We start from the raw sequence: 22484 nt of genomic DNA on the forward strand, positions 1-22484 counted from the left end.
CAGTCAGCAATGCCACATCCAGTCCCTGGGCTCTTCAAAGGAGAAGCTGGTGAACCCAAGTTGAAAATCCACACACTGGAGCTGAGAGGCAGAAAAATCAATGCAGTGTCTGCAGCGCAGCGAAAAAATAGACGCAGCAACAGTGAAATTGACGCATCGCCAGGTCAGCGTGGATTCATCACTGCAGTACGTACGGATTTTCCACGCATTGTGCCTGGGTGTCAAATCTTCAACATCACCGCACGGACCTGAGGCTGCATGCCAAGAAATTGATGCATCCCTTCCCTGCAGGAAAGAATCGACACATCGCTTACCCGGCAGAGAAAGAATCAATGCATAGCCTCACTTTGGAGTAAGGAATTGATGTATTGTTTGCTTTTCTGACACATGCCCACCTGTGCGGCATTATTTGTTAAGCATACTAGGTACTTTGTGCTAAAACAACACATACATTGATTTCCATGCGTTAAGACTCTTTCCACTTTAAAAACCCTATATTTGCTTGTGTATGTTGGATTTTTTTTGTTTTGGTCTTGTTTGATTTAGATAAATATTGGCTAGTTTTCTAAACTGGTGTGGTGTCCATTTGTGGTGTTTTGATTGTGTCACTGTGTATGGTTGTACAAATACTTTACACATTGCCTCTGAGATAAGCCTGACTGCTTGTGCCAAGCTACCAAGGGGGTGAGCAAGGGTTATCTGTGTTGGGTATCTCTCTAACCCTGACTAGAGTGAGGGTTCCTACTTGAACAGGTTGTAGACTAACTGCCAACTAGAGACCCCATTTCAAAGATTCAGGAGGACAGCAGATCCTCCAGGAAATCATAAGAATCACTATAGTTACTAGACTAGGATTGAACACCAGTATCCTTCCCTCCCTGTACTTTCTTCTTTTTTGACTTGTCATCCGTTAGTACTGGGTACAATTTAACTCCCTCATCCATGTCTCTTCTCCACTCTTGGGGCTAGATTTATCATTTGATTGCCCTTGTGTCATGGATGGTGTCTCAAGGGCCAAGCAATCCATAAGTCAGTTTTCCGAAGCAATGCAAGCCCGCCATTGCTTGGTAAATCTGGAGTAATGCAAGGTAGTGCAAGTCACTACCTTGCGTTGCTGTGCCCTAGGAAGGCATTCCAATGGTGGAGCGTGGGTGTTTCCACACATCCATACATCGATTTTGGTGCATTCCCAAACGTGTCAAGACGCTTTATACTGGGAATGTGCCAAAATGGTACGCCTTCCTAATAGAGTGGCAACGAGGAAAAAAATATTTATTTCTACTCATTATTTTCCTCTTTCTGAATGTGCTGCAGTATCCAACATCCCAACCACCTACTTCATTTTGCTCAGGTGGAATCCATGATTTAGTGTTTAAAAGGCTAGAATTGAACACCAATGTAGAGTTGTAGTGGATCTGATTTAGTTTTAATGGTAATCAGGAGTTTAGCTTAGCCTTCTGACTTGCAGGCTTGTGCCCCCGTCACCTAGTGACATTTATCCTACTTAGCTTGCTCTGTTTTAGCACATTTATTTATTTATTTCTTCCAAGATGGCTGCTATGTTTATAGTTAGGGAGATGTTCTAGTTTCACATTATCAGTGCCTCTCTGTAAAGGCATCACTATCAGCGTCAAAGATAAATGAGATACGTAGGTATTCACATCATGTACTTTCCCACTTTCGTGTTACAGTAACAAAATGTATCTTTTCAGGAAATTGTTTATATAATTGCCGCCCCAAGCATACCTTCTTATCTATTGTTTGGGAACATATCTGCATCAGGGGTCCTACAAGATCTCTATGAATACATCTCACACAAACAAACCTTGATGCAGACCCAGCCTTCGTGTCACCACGGAATCAGATCTGGAGACCTCATTCCAAGGTAATGAGGGTTGGGGGGAGCTCTTCTTGTATGAGGATGGCCTGGTTTGTAGTGGGTACTTACACCTTATACCAGGTCCAGTTATCCCTTATTAGTGAAGTAATAGTATTCTAGCAGTTTAGGCTGATAGAGGTAGCTAGAGCAGAGGAGCTTAGGCTGAACTAGGAGACATGCAAAGCTCATGCAATACCAATTAGTTACACAGTACTTATACACAAGTAAAGACAATACTCAGTGTTACCAAAAATAAAGGTAGTTTATTTGGGTGACACAGTACCAAAAATATCTTAGAGGCAATACTCCTTCTGGAGGTAAGAATTATACACAAAATATACACTAGACACCAAAATAAGGTAAGTAATTATACATAGGAGCCTGCAAACAATAGGAAATGCTATAGAATGCAATGGGAGAAAATTGGTCTAGGGGCAACACAAACCATATACTAAGAAAGTAGAATGCGAATCACGAATTCCCCACTAGACAAGTGTAGTGCGTGCAGAATTGCTCGGAGAGTAAGAATACAGTAAAGGTAAGTAAGTTACCCCACTCCGGAGCCCAGAAAAGCAGGAGTAAAGTACTGCAAGTTTCCTTAGGACACACTACACCTTGTGATATGGATTATTGCAGTAACCAAGCAAGTCAGCAAACAACAACTGATGGATTCCTGGACCTGAAGACCTGCAAAAAGAAGGGGACCAGGTCCAGAAGTCGCAAGAAGTTCCAGGAATGACAGGAGCCCCAGTCAACCCAGAAGAGGGTGCAAAAGAAGAGTTCCCCGTTGGACGAAGACAGCAGGAATGCACCCTAGAAAGATGCCAGCCGGTTCCTGCATGATGCAAAAGATGTCCCACAACGTGAAGATGGATACAGATATGATTTCATGTTGGAAGTTGCCAACAAGCCTTGGTTATGATAAATGTACGTTTTGCGTCACAATGGCGCTGGCTGGACCCAGGAGGGACCTGGGGGTCTCAACTCTGTGTGAGGAGGAAGAGGGGGCTCTCAGCACTAAAGAGAGCCCTCAGGATGCCAGGCAGCACCCACGGGAGTCCCAGGACACAGAGACAAAAGAGGTGCAAAATACGGTTGGTGCAGCACCACAAAGAAGAGTGCTGGGAACCTGGGCCAGGCTGTGCATGAAGGTATTTTGCAAATAGTGCACGGAGGCCTCAGGAGGTGAAGAAGATGCAGTGAACAGGGATACTGTCGCTGTCCAAATTACCTCCTCCAAATTGCGTCAGCAGGACCTCAGAAGAGGCTTTGTCAATGGGGTCCACCCTCTGTGAGTCCAGGAGCACGCTCGTTGCTGTGAGAGGAGTCCAGGAGTACTGGTCATTGACTTGGAAGGTGCCTGCGTGAGCAGGGGAGTGACTCTGTCACCCCACGGGTGATTTCTTCAGTCCTTCTGGTGCAGGATGACGACAGGGAGTCCTTAGAGCATGCACACCATGGAATCTGTTGCAGTTGCTGGCTGGAGCTGAATTTTCAGAAGAAAAGTATCCCTTCTGTGTTACAGCTGTTCCTGGAGCAGGCTGCGGTTGATCCGAGGTCAGAAGATGAAGTAGTAGTTGCATAGGATTCCTGCTGGAAACTTGCAAGTAGAATCTGAAGAGGACCCACAGGAGATACCCTAAATAGCCCTGAGAGGGGGATTGGCTACCTCATCAGGTAAGGACCTATCAAGAGGGGTCTCTGACATCACCTGCTGGCACTGGCCACTCAGAGCCCTCCAGAGTGCCCACACACCTTGCAAAGCAAGATGGCTGAAGTCTGAGACACACTGGAGGAGCTCTGGTCACCACCCCTAGGGTGGTGATGGACAGGGGAGTGGTCACTCCCCTTTCCTGTGTCCAGTTTCACGCCAGATCAGGGACAAGGGTTCCCTGAACCAGTGTAGACTGGCTTATGCAAGGAGGGCACCATCTGTGCCCTTTAAAGCATTTCCAGAGGTGGGCGGAGGCTACCCCTCCCCAACCTGTAACACCTACTTCCAAAGGGAAAGGGTGTAACACCCTGCTCTCAGAGGAAATGCTTCGTTCTGCCTTCCTGGGACTGAGCTGCTCAGACCCAAGCAGGGCAGAACCCTGTGTGATGTGGCAGCAGCTTCTGCTGCAGTGCAAGCCTCAGAGAGCTGGTTTGGCAGTACTGGGGGTCCATAGTGTAGCCCCCAGGATGCATGGAATTGGCTCCCCAATACCAGATTTGGAATGGGGGACAAATCCATGATTTTACACACCTTACATGGCCATATTCGGAGTTACCATTGTGAAGCTACATATAGGTATTGACTTATATGTAGTACACACGTGTAATGGCTATAAACAAATAAGAGGCGCACGATGTATAAGCATTCATATATCAAAATGTACATGATGTGACCATTGTAGTCACTATGATTATCCTTCAAAAAATAAGAAGTACACCAAACTGTGAGTCCTTAGAACGGTGTTAAATACTATAATAGACATATAACGAGGTGAAGCAGTGTCCATGTAGTTCCTCTTCGGTTTAATAATAATGTCCAATTTCAATTCAGTCATCTAACCAGTAATACTGAGTCACAATCTTGATTTCTGATGTTGTTCCATTCAAACCCCACAGCTAACACGTGTTTCGTCCATCGACTTCATCAGGGCTATGAGGCAAATCTGCCTACACACTGTAATCTTGAAAATAACGATAGCGGCGTTTGCCCATTAATCTGCTATTTTAATGCTCGTCTCACTTCCAATCCGTCCCCTCGTTATTCCAAATCTGTCGAGATATTATCCACGCGTCTGTCGTTCTGACTGCCTACATTCTACGTGTAATGGCGTCCCCGCACTCACAAAGTCCCGGGAAATGGCCCTGACTATGTGGGGGCAACTTTGCTAGAGCAAGGCTGCCCTCACACTTAGGGCTATATTTATACTTTTTGACGCACAACTGCGCCAACGCAGTTGTGCGTCAAAACTTTTAACGCCGGCTAACGCCATTCCAAAGCGCCATGCGGGCGCCTTATTTATGGAATGACGTTAGCCGGCGCAGCTGACTGGTGTGCGTAAAAAAAAATTACCCACACCAGGCTGCGCCGGCGTAGGGGAAAATGGAGCTTCGGCGTCAAAAAATGGGGCAAGTCAGGTCTGAGGCAAAATATTGGCCTCAACCCGATTTGCGCCATTTTTTTTTACTCCTAACCCCCATTGAAATGACTCCTGTCTTAGCACAGACAGGAGTCATGCCCCCTTGCCCAATGGCCATGCCCAGGGGACTTATGTCCCCTGGGCATGGTCATTGGGCATAGTGGCATGTAGGGGGGCACGAATCAGGCCAAAAAAGAAAAAAAAAAATACTTACCTGAACTTACCTTAAGTTCCCTGGGATGGGTCCCTCTATCCTTGGGCGTCCTCCTGGGGTGGGCAAGGGTGGCAGGGGGTGTCCCTGGGGGCATGGGAGGGCACCTCTGGGCTCCTTCCGAGCCCACAGGTCCCTTAACGCCTGCCCTGACCAGGCGTTAAAAAATGACGCAAAAGCGGCTGGATGTCATTTTTTTTGACCCGCCCACTCCCGTGCGTCATTTTTGCACGAGAGTTTAAATAAGGCGCACATGCCTTGGAGTAATTTTTTAGACGGGAACGCCTACCTTGCATATCATTAACGCAAGGTAGGTGTCCACGCTAAAAAATGACGCAAACTCCAAGATCTTTGGCGCTAGACGGGTCTAACGGCAAAGTATAAATATGGAGTTAGCTTTGCGTCGGATTTGCGTAAAAAAAAACGACGCAATTCCGGCGCAAACAGAGTATAAATATGCCCCTTAGTAACTTTGCACCTAACCTTCAGCAAGTGAAGGTTAGACATATAGGTGACTTATAAGTTACTTAAGTGCTGTGAAAATGGCTGTGAAATAGTCTGTGCACTATTTCACACAGGCTGCCATGGCAGGCCTGTGGAAGGGTTTGTCTGAGCTCCTTATGGGTGGCAAAAGAAATGCTGCAGCCTATAAGGATCTCCTGGAACCCCAATGCCCTGGTACCTAGATACCATATACTAGGGACATATAAGGGGGTCCAGTGTGCCAATTGAAATTGGTAAATGAAGTCACTAGCCTACAGTGACAAATTTAAAAGCTGAGAGAGCATAAGCACTGAGGTTCTGGTTAGCAGAGCCTCAGTGACACAGTCAAGCACTACTGACAACACACACATTAGGTCACAAACTATGAGCACTGTGAGACAGGGAAAACACACTGACATATAGGTTTTTATCTATGAGCACTGGGTCCTGTCTAGCAGGATCCCAGTGACACAGTAAAAACACACTGACACACACTCACAAACAGGGCAAAAGTGGGGGTAACAATGCTAGAAAGAGGCTACTTTCTCACACTTCTCATGGACATGGTACTGGCAGAATAGTCTTAACACACCTAGCTTTCTTCTAGGTTAGAGATTAGGTTCATCATGCTAGGGTGTTAGGGTTTATTTCACACCTGCTTTACAGCTTATGTTATTGCAAGATGGTGGGGTCTTTGTATTCCTGACTCTCGTTTTTTCAATTCTGTTTCCTGCATTGTTCATTATCTTAATCATTGCAGCCCATGCAATTTATAGTAGATTGCAGTCTTGTTAATAAAACCCATTGAAAACGTCACTGCCTCTCTCTCATTGCCTATGTGTGACTGAGACTTGTTGATCATGTGAGAAAAGGGTATTCTCCGTTTAAATACGACTCCCCTGAGATTTAGCACTCTTGAGTACATGCGTAAAGGCTGCCACAAATCACCTTTTACTGTTTGGGTTTTTTGGTGAGGTACTGCTTTTAAGCCAAGAGGGTTGGACCGACAGTTGCGACTTGTTGTAAGATTGACCTAGTCACCTACAAACAAAAGTGTTGTCATCCCTTATCTAGCAGTCTAGCCTAGAGCAAGAGTCAAACTACGACAGAGTTTGGTGGATGCCTACTCCATCACAAATGTGACAGATATCCTGTCTGCCGTAATAAAAGTAGAATAGGATAGAATGCTCTTGTAATTAAGAGGATGGGAACCCCATCACATTTGTGAAGCAATAAGTTGCTAAACTCTAAATCAGGCCGAAGCCATATTACAAAGAAAGTTTGGCTGAGTTTCTGTAAGGAGACTGCCTACCTTAGTTTTTCTTTCTTAACCATTGATTGTTTTTCATAAGGTTGGTAAATTCAATTTTGTAAGCCATAAGTTGAGAATTTAGCACTGCAGATGAAAGAAGATACCACTTTAGAGATTTTTACAACACTCCAGATTCTTAAAGGTGTAAACCAATTTTCATTCTCTGTTTGATCTCCTGCTCACAAGTTCTTTGGAAGAGAGATTTCCTCAAAAAGATCTTCTTCCCTATAGCTGGCTGTTCTTGGCTGTCGACTTTGTTTATTCAGATGCCATTGTTTATGTTTTACTTCTGTCAGGTATCACTTGGCAGTGACCAGTCAGAAGGACCGAGAAGAGACTAGTTCCAGCCTGTATACACAAAATGACCCCTGGGAGCCACCTGTATCCTTTGAGAGCTACATACGCAACAATGAGGGCATTGTCAATAAGGTGAGTTATCCAGTTGCCTGTGAATGTGTGAAAGTGCTTGTTGTTTTGATATACCCTCGTGGACTTTATCCCAATATATAGAATATGTTGGTATATGACATTTCACTGCCTGGGTGCTGTCTCTGAATAGCATCAGATGCATGGAAAAAGGGGATGCCTGAAACCCTGTGGTGCATGAATATATATAATCCTCTCATTCCAACCACCCAACAGATGAAACATATTTTCAAAGATATGCAGCAGTTCTGCTCTTTCAAAGTGCTGGTGCACTTGTGGCTGCCTAGTGACAACGTAGGCACTCTTGTGTATGGTTGGAAGGGTGCCTGCATTAGTTGTATGGCAATACAATACATGCTTTTACCGCACATACCTTCACCACACAGCCTAACGATACATGCCCTTACTATGCCGAAGACTACCAGTTGGTCAAAACGAGTGTGTTTCTTAATCTCCCAGGCTACAATAAACTTGTCTAAAGGCAATTTCTGGTGTGCCTCATTCCTGACTGTATCGTCCGTCATGTTCTTGTTTAATAATAGCGGGTAATCAATTATCCTGCGATCGAGCCCCAGTCCAAGAGGCAGGGAGTCAATACATTCTTATTTATTTATAGATATGTTTAGATATATATATATATATGCACTAAAAAACAAAGGTTAAAAGGTCGTTATAGTTAGGTTCATATTTTACACACTAACCCACAGAAATTAATCAGTTAAAGTGAGAGTTATATCAAATAACTATAACTTGTGCCCTAAGGTAACTATAACTCGCTCCCCCGCCATGCAGTTTACCAATCAATAATTTTAGTACAAATGTTGCAGTGATATGATCAATGATGTAACTGAAGAAGTGACGCCGGAAGTAATATGTGGTGTAATTAGTGGTGCATGGCGAGGAAATGGGTTATAAGGATTTGCGTGGCTTTGTAAACCCCAAAATATATGTTGCATTGAGGCTGTGTCGAAAAAGTGACACAACCGCCATGTAAGATCATAGTAATAATGGGGCCCTAGTGTTTCTGCATAGAGAATCCCAGTAAGTATACCTCTATTTGTGTCCTAAAGTGTTCTAAAAATGTTTGGAGAAAATGAGAAAGGTGGTGTTATTTACTGTAACATGTCTCAACCTGTTTTGAAGCCACAAGTTTGTGCTTTCAAGAGATAAATGATTTTCACTACTGTATTCGAAATCCAATGGCCCTGATTTAAGAGGGCCTAGTGCCATTCCAACGCCAATTTAGTGCAATCTTTTTTAAGCTAATGTGGCGTTGGAAGGCCAAAAACTCTGTGTGATATTTACTAAGTGGCGCAGTGCTTGTATTGCACCACTTTGTATCCCCTTGCACCACATTATGCCTGCTCCAGGCAGAATGTATGCAAGAGGGTGTTCCGGCACTAGGGAGGGCTGAAAAAATTGCACGAAGAAACCTAAGAGATTTCTTTGTGTCTTTTCTATCGGCATTGTTAACATCTGCTAAGAGCAGGTGTTAAAGGGAGGCTCCCATTGTTTTCAATGGTCCTCTGGGTGCTTTGAAGGATTAGGGTCAACATTTTTTACGCTAAATTGCAAAGCGCCAACTAGCGTCAAAAATTCTGATGCTAGTTGTAGGAAGTTGGCTCTGTATGCACTATTTCAAAGTAAGGAATAGAATGCACAGAGTCCAAGGGTTCCCCTTAGAGGTAAGATAGTGGCAAAAAGAGATAATTCTAATGCTCTATTTTGTGGTAGTGTGGTCGAGCAGTAGGCTTATCAGAGGAGTAGTGTTACGCATTTGTTGTACACACACAGGCAATAAATGAGGAACACACTCAGAGACAATTCCAGGCCAATAGGTTTTTGTATAGAAAAATATATTTTCTTAGTTTATTTTAAGAACCACAGGTTCAAGATTTACAAGTAATACTTCAAATGAAAGGTATTTCATGTAGGAACGTTAGGAACTTTGAATTAGCAAAATAGCATATACAGTTTTCACATAAATGACATATAGCTATTTTAAAACTAGACACTCCTGGGGGAGGTAAGTGTCTGTTAGTTTTTGCAGGTAAGTAAACCACCTGCGGGGTTCAAGTTTGGGTCCAAGGTAGCCCACCGTTGGGGGTTCAGAGCAACCCCAAAGTTACCACACCATCAGCTCAGGGCTGGTCAGGTGCAGAGGTCAAAGTGGTGCCCAAAACACATAGGCTTCAATGGAGAAGGGGATGCCCCGGTTCTAGTCTGCCAGCAGGTGAGTACCCGTGTCTTCGGAGGGCAGACCAGGGGGGTTTTGTAGGGCACCAGGGGGGACACAAGTCCACACAGAAAGTACACCCTCAGCGGCACGGGGCGGCCTTGTGCAGTGTGCAAACAAGCGTCGGATTCGCAATAGAAATCAATGGGAGACCAAGGGATCTCTTCAGTGATGCAGGCAGGCAAGGGGGGGGCTCCTCGGGGTAGCCACCACCTGGGCAAGGGAGAGGGCCACCTGGGGGTCGCTCCTGCACTGGAGGTCGGATCCTTCAGGTCCTGGGGGCTGCGGGTGCAGAGTCTTTACCAGGCGTCGGGTCTTTGAAGCAGGCAGTCGCGGTCAGGGGGGAGCCTCGGGATTCCCTCTGCAGGCGTCGCTGTGGGGGATCAGGGGGGTCAACTCTGGCTACTCACGGTCTCGTAGTCGCCGGGGAGTCCTCCCTGTGGTGTTTGTTCACCACAAGTCGAGCCGGGGGTGTCGGGTGCAGAGTGCAAAGTCTCACGCTTCCGGTGGGAAACGTGTGTTGTTTCAAAGTTGCTTCTTTGTTGCAAAGTTGCAGTCTTTGGGGAACAGAGCTGTTGTCCTCGGGAGTTCTTGGTCCTTCTAGATGCAGGGTAGTCCTCTGAGGCTTCAGAGGTTGCTGGACCCTGGGGAACGCGTCGCTGGAGCAGTGTCTTTAGAAGTGGGGAGACAGGCCGGTAGAGCTGGGGCCAAAGCAGTTGGTGTCTCCATCTTCTCTGCAGGTTTTTCAGTTCAGCAGTCCTCTTCTTCTTAGGTTGCAGGAATCTGAGTTCCTAGGTTCTGGGGAGCCCCTAAATACTGAATTTAGGGGTGTGTTTAGGTCTGGGGGTTAGTAGCCAATGGCTACTAGCCCTGAGGGTGGCTACACCCTCTTTGTGCCTCCTCCCTGAGGGGAGGGGGGCACATTCCTATCCCTATTGGGGGAATCCTCCATCTGCAAGATGGAGGATTTCTAAAAGTCAGAGTCACCTCAGCTCAGGACACCTTAGGGGCTGTCCTGACTGGCCAGTGACTCCTCCTTGTTTTTCTCATTATCTCCTCCGGCCTTGCCGCCAAAAGTGGGGCCGTGGCCGGAGGGGGCGGGCAACTCCACTAGCTGGAGTGCCCTGGGGTGCTGTAAAAAAGGGGGTGAGCCTTTGAGGCTCACCGCCAGGTGTTACAGTTCCTGCAGGGGGAGGTGTGAAGCACCTCCACCCAGTACAGGCTTTGTTACTAACCACAGAGTGACAAAGGCACTCGCCCCATGTGGCCAGCAACATGTCTGGTGTGTGGCAGGCTGCTAAAACCAGTCAGCCTACACGGGTAGTCGGTTAAGGTTTCAGGGGGCACCTCTAAGGTGCCCTCTGGGGTGTATGTTACAATAAAATGTACATTGGCATCAGTGTGCATTCATTGTGCTGAGAAGTTTGATACCAAACATCACAGTTTTCAGTGTAGTCATTATGGTGCTGTGGAGTTCGTGCATGACAGACTCCCAGACCATATACTCTTATGGCTACCCTGCACTTACAATGTCCAAGGTTTTGCTTAAACACTGTAGGGGCATAGTGCTCATGCACTTATGCCCTCACCTATGGTATAGTGCACCCTGCCTTAGGGATGTAAGGCCTGCTAGAGGAGTGACTTATCTATACTTCATAGGCAGTGTGAGGTTGGCATGGCACCTTGAGGGGAGTCATTTTATCCCCACTAGCACACACAAGCTGGCAAGCAGTGTGTCTGTGCTGAGTGAGGGGTCCCCAGGGAGGCATAAGACATGGTGCAGCTCTTAGAGACCTTCTCTGGCATCAGGGCCCTTGGTACCAGGGGTACCAGTTACAAGGGACTTACCTGGATGCCAGGGTGTGCCAATTGTGGAGACAAAGGTACAGGTTAGGGAAAGAACACTGGTGCTGGGGCCTGGTTAGCAGGCCTCAGCACACTTTCAAATCATAACTTAGCATCAGCAAAGGCAAAACGTCAGGGGGTAACCATGCCAAGGAGGCATTTCCTTACACTAGTACCCCTGACTACCACCATGGTTCGCCATATTTTAAATACGGTGCACGCATGGTGGTGTTGGGGGGGCTAAGGGGCGCAAGAAAAGTGGCGTTGCACTAGGTGCAGCATGACGTTTCATAAATCTGCCCTGTAGTCTTTTCTTCTTTGGCATTAGCTCACAAAGTGGTGTGGACGACTACTCATTGCACAAAGGTCAGAATTTCTCAGAGCTTTAGGGTCAAATTTACTAACAAGTCACACGACTCAGTAAGACAACTTGCTGCACAGCGTTGTGTGACAGGGAGAGGGCAGGAATGCATCATTGTACCTGCATATTCCTGCACTTTCCCGGTGCTGGCACACTCAGTGCAGCCTAGCACCTTGTACCATGGTGCAAGGGTGCCTGTGTTACACCCAGGATTGTTTATGTACAGGAAGGGACACTTTCCTGCACAAAACAATCCTCTGAGGTGTCTTCTCTTTCTATGTGTGATGCAGAATGCAGCACACATGGATAGTGGAAGAAGCAAGGAGAAATAAACATATTTCTCTTCTTCACGCCTCACCTGGGAAGACATAGTTTTTTGACACATTAACAGGTTTACTAGTCTTATTAAATCTGGGAATGTGTCAAAATCCATGGGGGGATCCTTGGGAACACTCACACTCCACCCATGGAACACCTTTCCAGGGCAGAGTAAGGCAAGACATCGACCTGCGCTGCCTTGCAGTACTTCAGATTTTCCTAAGCCATGCAGAACCAAGCAAGGTGATTTTGCGTGGTGCAGTAAGTTTCACTGTAATCCTTGTGTTGCCTTGTGCCGCCCTGTGTAACACAATGACAATGCAGGGGATTTTTAAATCTAGCATAGTTTCTTTAGGAGGATGATCCTGGAGAGAATTTTCTGTCATAGAAACTGATGACATTTATGACCATACAAAGTTAGTGACAAAGACTAAAACATTTCCACAAACATTCTGAGCTCACCGAACAAAAGTCTGATTTTTTTTTGATGGTCTGTTAAATAAAAGTTAACAAATCTTCAATAGGTTGCATTCATGCAATGCAGGACTTGGGTGTAATTTTGTGATTGAGAGACATCCTGTCCACTCTATTCTGAATGTATTAATTTCTACGCACTGCAAGTATGCATGAAGGGATATCCACTGCTTTTCTTTTTTAGACAATGTCATTCATCTGCCAAACTAGTAATCCATCCTCTGTCTAAAAATCACAATAGTTATGGGTACACTTAATTAATTTAATTTGTCTCAAAACCCTAGTATAATGCTCTGTAGCATATGGGCTGGAGATGTGTGAAAGGAATCTGTTCTTTTCCTTTGTGAATAGGCTAGGGATATTACTCACCTGTGATTGAAACGAGTACTTGAATTATTTTACTGTTTCCTTCTAGGATCTGGTGGCCTGGGTAACTGTGGGATTCCTTCACATCCCCCATGCTGAAGATATCCCAAACACAGCCACACCAGGAAATTCAGTTGGATTCTTCTTGCGACCCTTCAACTTCTTTGACGAAGACCCTTCTGTTGCCTCTAGGAGCACTGTCATAGTGCGACCCAAGGACAAGTCCTTCTCCAAGGCAGAGATCCAGCGCTGGACACCGGCCGTAGTTGGCATCTGTGTTGCAGAAAAGCCTTTCCAGTACAATGGAACCTATCGTCAGGACTGAGCCAGAGGGTCTTAAACTGATATAGAAGGTCCAAAATGAGTGGAGACAACAGACTATTCAGCCAGCTTCTAGAAAAGATCTTACCTGAGAAATAACATTGCATACAGTGATTGCCAAACCAGTACTCTGTGCAGTGGGATAGAAATGGGCATGTTATGGCAGAATGCAAAAGAGTTACCACACAAGCCACTAGTGACTGCAAAAGGGGGCAGTGAAGATAAGTGAAGATAAGCAATTGAACCCCAAACTTTGAATAACAGGGCACTGTTAACTGAGTATTCCTTAGAAGGCAAGTCCACTAGTACATACTGATAACCATTTTTATTCCTAATTCTCTTGTTTGTAACTACTGAAATCATTAATTGTCTCAGGAACCACATTAAAAGCAATATCTTTAATGGCTGCATCAACTCGTTTCATTGCACTCCTCCACGTGCCAATACCTAAATTACGCATTCAATGTCCTTCTAGTGAAGACATCATACAACCCAGTTTACATTATCTTGTAATTTGGCAACCCCTGTCCACCTGTCCACAAAAACCCTCCTCTTCCTATTCAACCCACCATCCACCGCACAATTATACCATTAAAACATATTAGGTGCATCCCTAGACAATATTAAAGGAGGGTAACTAATTTAAATCCCAAAGTTTGTCAAGAAAATATTCCAACACCATACACATTTATTCAACCTTCAATAATTCGGCCTTATTTCATAATACACCAATCCTCATTGCGAATATTTGCACAGTATAGAATGAAAAGTAGAAAACTGAATCTGCATCTTGGATCATCATGCTCCCTCATCCATTGCCATGCCTTCTACAAACCAGTGACCCTAATCTGTCTTTGTGCTGTAAAATAAATGCAGATAGATATAATGAAGCAAGTGTTTTATTTTCATTAAAGGGTGGGAAACTCACACAATGAATTCTTCATAAAGGTACAATAAGAAATGCACAGACAGAGTGAACTTTGGGCACCTCTTTTCAAACATTATCTTTTATGTGTTTTTCATGGTTTCCCATTGCTTCACTGGGGTGCCATCAGGGCCATGGCACTTTGTGGATGATTACATTGCCTCATTTGTATTTCCATTTTGCTCTGGTGGTGTGCATTAAGTAGTTATTTTTCAAACTAGTGCCAGGGTGTGTTAAGTGTGTAGCGGAGCACTATAAGTATGTATTTGGGGCCTCATTTACAAGGAGCTTGCGCCGACATCGCGTCATTCTTTGTGATGCAGTGGCGGTGCAAACATTGCACCACACTGCTCCATATCTAAAAACTGACGCATTGGGAGCAATACGTCAGTTTGTTGAGGCCTACGTTATATTATACCTGTGCCAGGTATAATGTATACAGGAAAGGTGTTCCCACATTAAAAGCCACAGAGAATTGACTCAGTGATATTTGCATCAATCTGTGACTTGACTGCCTAGACCAGGCATAAGAATTGATGCAGGGCTTTTAACATAGGACTCTTCTCTGTGTTCTGACACATTGCTGGATTTGCATCAGTTTTGCAGCGTAACTCCAGCAATGCATCACTTAAACACCATCATCAGCATCAGAATTTCTGACGCATCTGCGAAAAACCTGTGCCCTGCAGCTCTGTATTGGAAATACAGCGCATCCATTGGGTCGGTACGACATTTGCGGCAGGCGCAAGAAACCTGATGCATTGATGACGATGTGTCAGTTCTTGTTACTGAGACCCTCAGTGTCCAATTTCACTAAGCGCCCCCTAACCTGAATACAAATCTATAAGATATAACATACATTTTTATTTGCTATCAAGTCCGAAAAGTCTTCCAAATTATCATGTAGTGTATTAAATGTTACTTCTTTGACACAGTTCATATTTTTGACCTGATACAGTTCAGACTGATAACATGTGTAGACAAATTCATATTTCGTAGGTATTTTCAGCCCCTAATACAATTCCAACTATTAAGAACAAATGTAGAAAGATGATATTTCGTAGCTATTTCCAACCGCCACGTGTTTCGTCCTGTACATGGGACTTTACGGGGCTAATTCATGTAGTTCCCCGTGCCCATAATGTTCCTAGTACGTTCAGAACACTATGGGCCTGATTACGACCCTGGTGGTAAAAAACGCCAGGGCCGTGGTCCGCGGGAGCACCGCCAACAGGCTGGCGGTGCTCCTTTGGGCATTCTGACCGCGGCGGTACAGCCGCGGTCAGAAACGGAAAACCGGCGGTGTACCGCCGGCTTTCCGCTGCCCAGGGGAATCCTCTGTGCCGCCATGGGGATTCCGACCCCCATACCGCCATCCTGTTCCTGGCGGTTTCGGCCGCCAGGAACAGGATGGCGGTATGGGGTGTCGTGGGGCCCCTGGGGGCCCCTGCAGTGCCCATGCCAATGGCATGGGCACTGCAGGGGCCCCCGTAAGAGGGCCCCACTTAGAATTTCAGTGTCTGCTTAGCAGACACTGAAATTCGCGACGGGTGCTACTGCACCCGTCGCACCCCTTCCACTCCGCCGGCTCCATTCGGAGCCGGCTTCCTCGTGGAAGGGTGTTTCCCGCTGGGCTGGCGGGCGGCCTTTTAGCGGTCGCCCGCCAGCCCAGTGGGAAACCCAGAATGACCGCAGCGGGCTTTTGACCGCGGTACGGTCTTCTGGCGGTTCCCGCTTGGCGGGCGGCCATCAAGGTTCCAAAGTTTGATCCCTAAACAAAGTGTGACCCCAAACTGTATGCGACAGTACGACCAAGAAAAAGTCACAAATCCTTAAAATATGATGAGTGCTGTCATTCATTAGAACCAGTATTCCTGTCCTTGGACCATGGTATGTCGGAATGAGAATCGGATTATTTACATCAGAGGGCTATTGGTTGTTTGTGGACACGAAACTTGCTGCTCTTGCTGTATTTATTAAGGGATTTAGTGGGGTTCTAATACATGTGAGAGAGGCCCTCCATTTTCAGGTTTCCAAAATAGCTAGACCCTAATGGCTGCTCATGGGTAATTGGGATCATATGGTCATTAGTGTGATTTGTATTTATGCTCTTCCGAGGATACAGAATGATGTAAGTTATGATACATATCCTAATAACATCACATGCTACTTATCATGCATGCAGACGTTAATGACGTTATGGATGGAAGCCTGACCTATCAAGTGTACTTACAGCCTTCTCTGAGCCCTCTGAACTGGTGATATTTTTAAATGTCATGGTCTTGGGGATGTGTGGTGATGCATCATGGTAGTAAAACGCATTACTCTTTATTTGGAGGTACAAGGCACATCTTCTTGGCTAGACTATTTCTTTAACTCCGGCAATGACAGCCTGACCATTAGGAAGTTGGGCATATTGTTGAATTTTGGGATGTTCTTCTTTATTGCGGACTGTCGTATTGTATCATGGTGACAAGTTGGGATATGGAAATTGAATGGTTTGGATCTTTCGAAAAAGGAGGTATCAGACCATTATAATGATGAAACCACTGACTAATTTCACAAAAAAACAAGAAAATAAGGGTCATATTTAAGGGCCCCTTGTGCCACTGTTGCGTCACTTTTTGTGATGCAACGGTGATGCAAAACCTGAACTCTTATCTATGAGGCTATGCAAAGCTACTTTGCGTGGCTTTGAATGGCCTCATAGATATGGAGCCAGGCAGTGCAAATCACTGCGTTGCTTACTCTGCATAAGGGAAGCATTCCATGGGTGTTGCGGTGGCTGTTTCCATGCACCTCCATGGATTTCGACGCATCCCCAGATTTACAAGACTTTGTAAACGAGGGATGCGCCAAAACTTTTGCCCTCCCAGGGGTGGCGTTACAAGGATAACTATCTTTATTTTTCCTCTTTCTCAGTGTGCTACACATAGAAAGAGGAAAGAGCCTCCCAGCATTGTTTTTGTCCAGGAAGTTGACTCATCCCACACAAAAACAATCCTGCTTACAACGCAGACAACATTGCACCATAGTGCAAGGGTGCCTATGTTGGCGCTAGGCTGCCAAAATGGCACCAGCTCAGTGCGAAAGGACAGGAATGCACTTTTGCACTCCTGCCCTTTCCCTTTGACGCAGGGCAGTGCAGCAAGGTGGTGTGCTGTGCTGCCCTGCATCAAAAGACCTTAAATATGGCCCAAGAGTTCTGTTGCATCCTGTGCTGTTTTATGAAAGGCTTTTAAGACTGCCTCTTTGGGCTAGGCAATGTTTAAGACTGCATATAAATGACAAAGTCAAATCTGGAGAATTAGGGATCTAGGGCCAGATGTAGCAAAGGGTTTTACCGATTCTGTGTCTATGGGAAAATGTGTTTGTACATATGGCCCCTAGATTACAAAGCATTCACTGGACTAAGGGGTCTCGTCAGACTGATGTGATTGTAGCAGTCTGTCTGCTCTTTGAAGTGGAATCGGAATGTGGAATGATGACAGTTGTTTGGAAAGAGCTCTCGAGGAAGCGGGCAGTTGCTGTTGGGGCGGAAGCTAGACTGTTCAAGTCTGTTGCACTGAATAAAAGTGTATGTTTTGTACTTTATCTGTGCGTGAAACGTCTTCAACATGTTGAACCACCAGATTGCCAGGTCTCAGAGGCTGTCCTGGGGCTTTTTACTTTCTACTTTGATACTTCCTGTCGGCTTCCACTTAAACTTCAAGTACTGTCTGCTACACAATGAGCAAACAAGAAAGCGGGGATCTAACACTGGTTCATAGATATGGTTGCTCCCGAGTGTTGAGGGGAGGCTGCAGTATTTGTCCACAAGTGCTGTGGCCTGGGGGACACAGGGTAATTTAGCATGTGACATTACTATATCAGGCCGCCTGGCAACAGGTTAGATGCAATGCATTAAGGCAGTGCAGTGCATCTGATGTCATCGGTTTTCCACCTAATGTTGGTATTGTTAAAAGACCAGCAAGTGACACGTGCATCAGAGTCATTGTGCTTAGTGTCAGGCAAGACATGATGGATAAAAGGCACAACATAAGATGTTCCCAACATAGTAATTACCTAGCAGAGAATCCTGTGTAACTACTACTGCAGTGGTCGCCTGTTGTCAAAATGTCAAATGGTTATGTTCCGTACGCTGTAACTGAGTGAATGCAGTGTACTACCAATATAAATAATATCATTTCTTGGATGATAACAATAATGTAGCCGTCCAATTTTTTTTACACAGGTAACAGTGTTTAATTTTCACATAAATATTAGCCTTTTCCTACTTTAGAGAGTTCCAAACCAACTTTCAACCAGCTGCAGTTCAAACAGAACCCAACATGCACAATAGGTGCTCAACTGGTGTTAAACTGCAGAGCAAGCAGCAGGACATGCATACTTCTGACTGTTGGCGGAACTCTGCGGAATCTCATGGAGTTTTTATGTAACTTAGCGGAATTCTGCAGAGTGAAACTCGTCGATTTTCACCTACCTGTAATGATAATACTGAAAGAGAGGATGGTAACTGTAATGAGTATGAGGGTGCTCTAGAAGAGTATTATAATGTCAAAGTGAATATTGTGGTAGAGAGAGACGTACATTTTTCTTCCTAGAAAAATAACCTGGGGAGAGTGTTGGACAATATGTTTCTGCACTGAGCACTTTAGCCCCCTTGTGCAAATTTAAAGACCTCTATGAAGAAATACTAACAGATCAGCTTGCTAACAGAATAAATAATCTAAAAAATCAGGAAAAAACTATTGCGTGCACAGTATTCAACAATGGAAAAAGGCATACTTTTACAAAAGAGGATAGAAAAAATATTAAAATATGTAAGGTAACGAGAGGTAATGTCACTGGTGTTAATTCTAGAAGCAAAATGGGTAAATGCATGCTTAAAGAAAACAAAGTAAAAGAAAGGGATGCTTTAGAAAACTAAATGATATTGTTGTGGTTGCTCCAAACTTGTGGCCACTATAAAAGTTTTTTTATTGCTGGTTTGCAAAAGGAGTAAGGGTAGTTAGAAAAGTTTCAGGGCCATATTTATAGTTTTTGACGCAAAGCTGCGCCGCCGCAGTTTTGCGCCAAAAATGTTACCGCCGGCTAACGCCATTTCGATGCACCGTGCGGGCGTCAAATTTATACTTTGACGCACGGCGGCGCAACCAACAAGTGGGAGTCATTTATTTTTACGCACATCGCGGCGTCAAGTCGTAAAGGAAAACTACGTTAACGCGAAGTAAATGACTGTGGGTCGATTTACGACAGCGCAACCCGGAAAGCGCCATTTTTTTTTACCCAATAGCATCAAAAATACCCGCAAACACTGCCTTTTCAGCAGAGGAGAGCCAAAATGGATCCCAGATGCCACTACAGACCCCAGGAAGATGACAGCAGACCAGGAACCAGCCAGGATGATCCATACAGGAACCAGGACATATATAGAAAAAAATGAAAGTGTTGCTTCAGTGCAGAGGAGCAGGAAATCCTGGTTAAAGAGGTGACGGAACACCAGCACCAACTGTTCATCACCTCTAAGTTGCCAATCAGTAGGAGAAAGGCCATATGGCAACAAATTGTTGACAAGATCAACAGTGTGGCTGAAGTACGCAGAACAGTCACCGAGTGTAAGAAACGCTGGCATGACTGCAAACGTAGGACCAAGGAAAAAATGGCCAGGAACAGGAAGGCAGCACTGCAGACTGGAAGGGGGAGTCCAGCACACCAGGAGGCCCTGGACCACATGGAGGAGATGGGTGCAGCCGTCATCCCTGAGGAGATCGTCACAGGGATTCAAGGACAAGACAGTGCAGACTACCACGAGACAACGCACATGCAGGGTAAGTCACTTGGGGAATTATAATGCAATAATGTTGACTGTAAGCAGGGGGGGAAATACCACTACACATTGCATGTAAGTCAGCATATACATGGAGTGGCATGGGTAAAGGGGCACTGCAGGGGGGCATGCCCTGCACATACAGAAGCTGGGGCACAACATTACACAACACCAGCAACAGTCCCATGGGGGCATCCTGTCATGACAACAATGGAGCTAAGGGAAAGCCTCGACAGGAGGGAAGGCCACTACGTCAAACTTACATCCTGGCACTCGTCAGCCAAAATATCTCCTACATCAACTAGGGCCCTATCAGTAATCCAGTAGCCAAAACAACAACTGCAATGTAACTGCGACAACAGTTGACACTAACACCTCTGATCTCTGTGCAGCTCAAGTAGCCAATGGCAGTAACCTCCCCATGGAACATACATACCTAAATTAGGGGGTGAGGATGACATCTGCAACAATCTCCTGAAACAAGACAAAGGCCCCAGTACACTCATATGTCAATGCCCATAGTTGTCACATACATCAGCCAAAGTAAACAGCAATAGGAGCCACACAGCACTAAGGACACACACATGCTGCATATGTCAGGGTCCTTCACGTGCCTGGCTAACAAGGCAACATCACAAATGTCATACTGCTCAGACAACAGCATTGAGGAGGGGACACATGCAACTGGTCACTGAAATACACCTGCACAGTCAGAGGACCATATAGGACATTGATACGATAAACAGGGCAATCCAATTAAACACACATTACCCAACATCAGCTGGACACATTAACAATGTCTACATCCATATCACATCATAACATTGCCATGCATAGGATATGCCACATGTCAATTACAATTAAGTCAATGTGAACAATCAGGGATTGGGGCAGGTCCTGAGAGGCAAGTGTGCTGCCAGGGCAATAACAACACCCACAGCCAGTGAAAGGTCTCACCATAAGAATAGATATACACGGAGGGTCGAGTAGGACAAAAAGATGGCTATTCTCTATTTGGTACAAAGCAACACCTAGAGGCGATTAGGCAGACAAGTCAGATAACTCTATATCATACATGTGACACACAGGTGGGCCATAGGCCTATAACAATGCCCATATGAAGGACAGCAGATACCAATACCAAACAAGATCACAAAGTGAATTCATCAAAAGGCTGGCATGTTACGTCAAAATTGTCACAACACAGACACACTAATTGTACCCTGTTTCATTGCAGAGGAACATGGATCTCCTGCCGATATGCCTGTCCCTGATTTCCCTGATGACATGGATGACGAGCCCATAAACATTCCCCAGGAGACCATCCAAAAGGTCCTGGAAACCCTCCAGACCCCACCTTCAGTCACAAGGAGGAGCACAGAACAAGCAGCCATCACAGAAGAACAACCCACCACCCCAATTGTAAGACCTGCCAGCTCCAATACAGCTGAGGACTCTGACGACACTGGCACCAGCTTTGAAAGAACTGTAGTTGGAGTACAGCGGGAGCTGGCCAAGGAGGTGCGGGTGGGGATGCAAACTATGGCAGCCAGCCTTGAGGGGGTGCGCTCGTGCATGATGTCATCTGCAGATCAGGCAGCAGCTATGCAAGCCCTAACATCCATACTGCAAGGACTACAAGAAACTATAAAGGAATTCACCACTGCAGTAAGGGAGTTGCCACAACACCTCGCACCCCAAACTTTCCACTGCATGCACAAATGCAATCATGACTCCCTCAGGGCCGACCTGGCTGCCTACCATCGTGATGCAGCTGCTATTCTCAAAAACCAGCAGGCCCTCCTTGCTGCAGTACTGCCCTTAAGAACTTCACAGGGAGCAGCCACCGGGATGTCTGACTCCACGTCTTCTAACACTGAGGTGTGTGTTGCCCCTTCACAACCAACAACAACAAGGACAAAGCAGGCAACACACACATCAGAAGAAGAAGACATGGAACAGATCACATTCACACGGAAGAGTACCCGGAATCACTAGTCCCTGCACCATGGCCTACTTTGACCAAGGTCCTACGTTTTGTCAATTGCCAGTCTCAGTACAACTATACTCAATGACTGTTCTGCTAACCACTGTATGACTTGTCAGCATTGCCAGTAATTGTCTCACTCCTACTAATCGGCAAATCCTGTCCCTCTGCACTGTCTGTAACATCACCCCAGCATGTCAGGAGCATCATCCACACCCCTTCTGTAGGATCACCATGTAAGAATGCACTAGAACGGACTCAGCAAACATGGACAATGTACATTTTGCACTACAGCACCTATCAATAAATAGCACTTGCCCAACTAATATGTCTCTGTGTTATTTGACACATCAACTGTAAAGTAGATAACTCTAAAGTG

General features: G+C 45.5%; 1 protein-coding gene across 1 annotated transcript in view; it reads left to right on the forward strand.

Annotated features, from left to right (window-relative positions):
• The window catches only part of AOC1 (amine oxidase copper containing 1), a 353649-nt gene extending 339400 nt beyond the window's left edge, over positions 1 to 14249 (forward strand). Inside the window, exons 4-5 of the mRNA XM_069210758.1 lie at positions 7313 to 7445; positions 13092 to 14249. Coding sequence (XP_069066859.1) covers positions 7313 to 7445; positions 13092 to 13367 — 409 coding nt within the window. The 3' untranslated portion in view covers positions 13368 to 14249. The remainder of the gene's footprint in view (positions 1 to 7312; positions 7446 to 13091) is intronic.
• The last annotated feature ends 8235 nt before the right edge of the window (positions 14250 to 22484 follow it).

This window comes from Pleurodeles waltl, chromosome 10 (assembly GCF_031143425.1).
Source record: "Pleurodeles waltl isolate 20211129_DDA chromosome 10, aPleWal1.hap1.20221129, whole genome shotgun sequence".
Lineage (NCBI taxonomy): Eukaryota > Metazoa > Chordata > Amphibia > Caudata > Salamandridae > Pleurodeles > Pleurodeles waltl.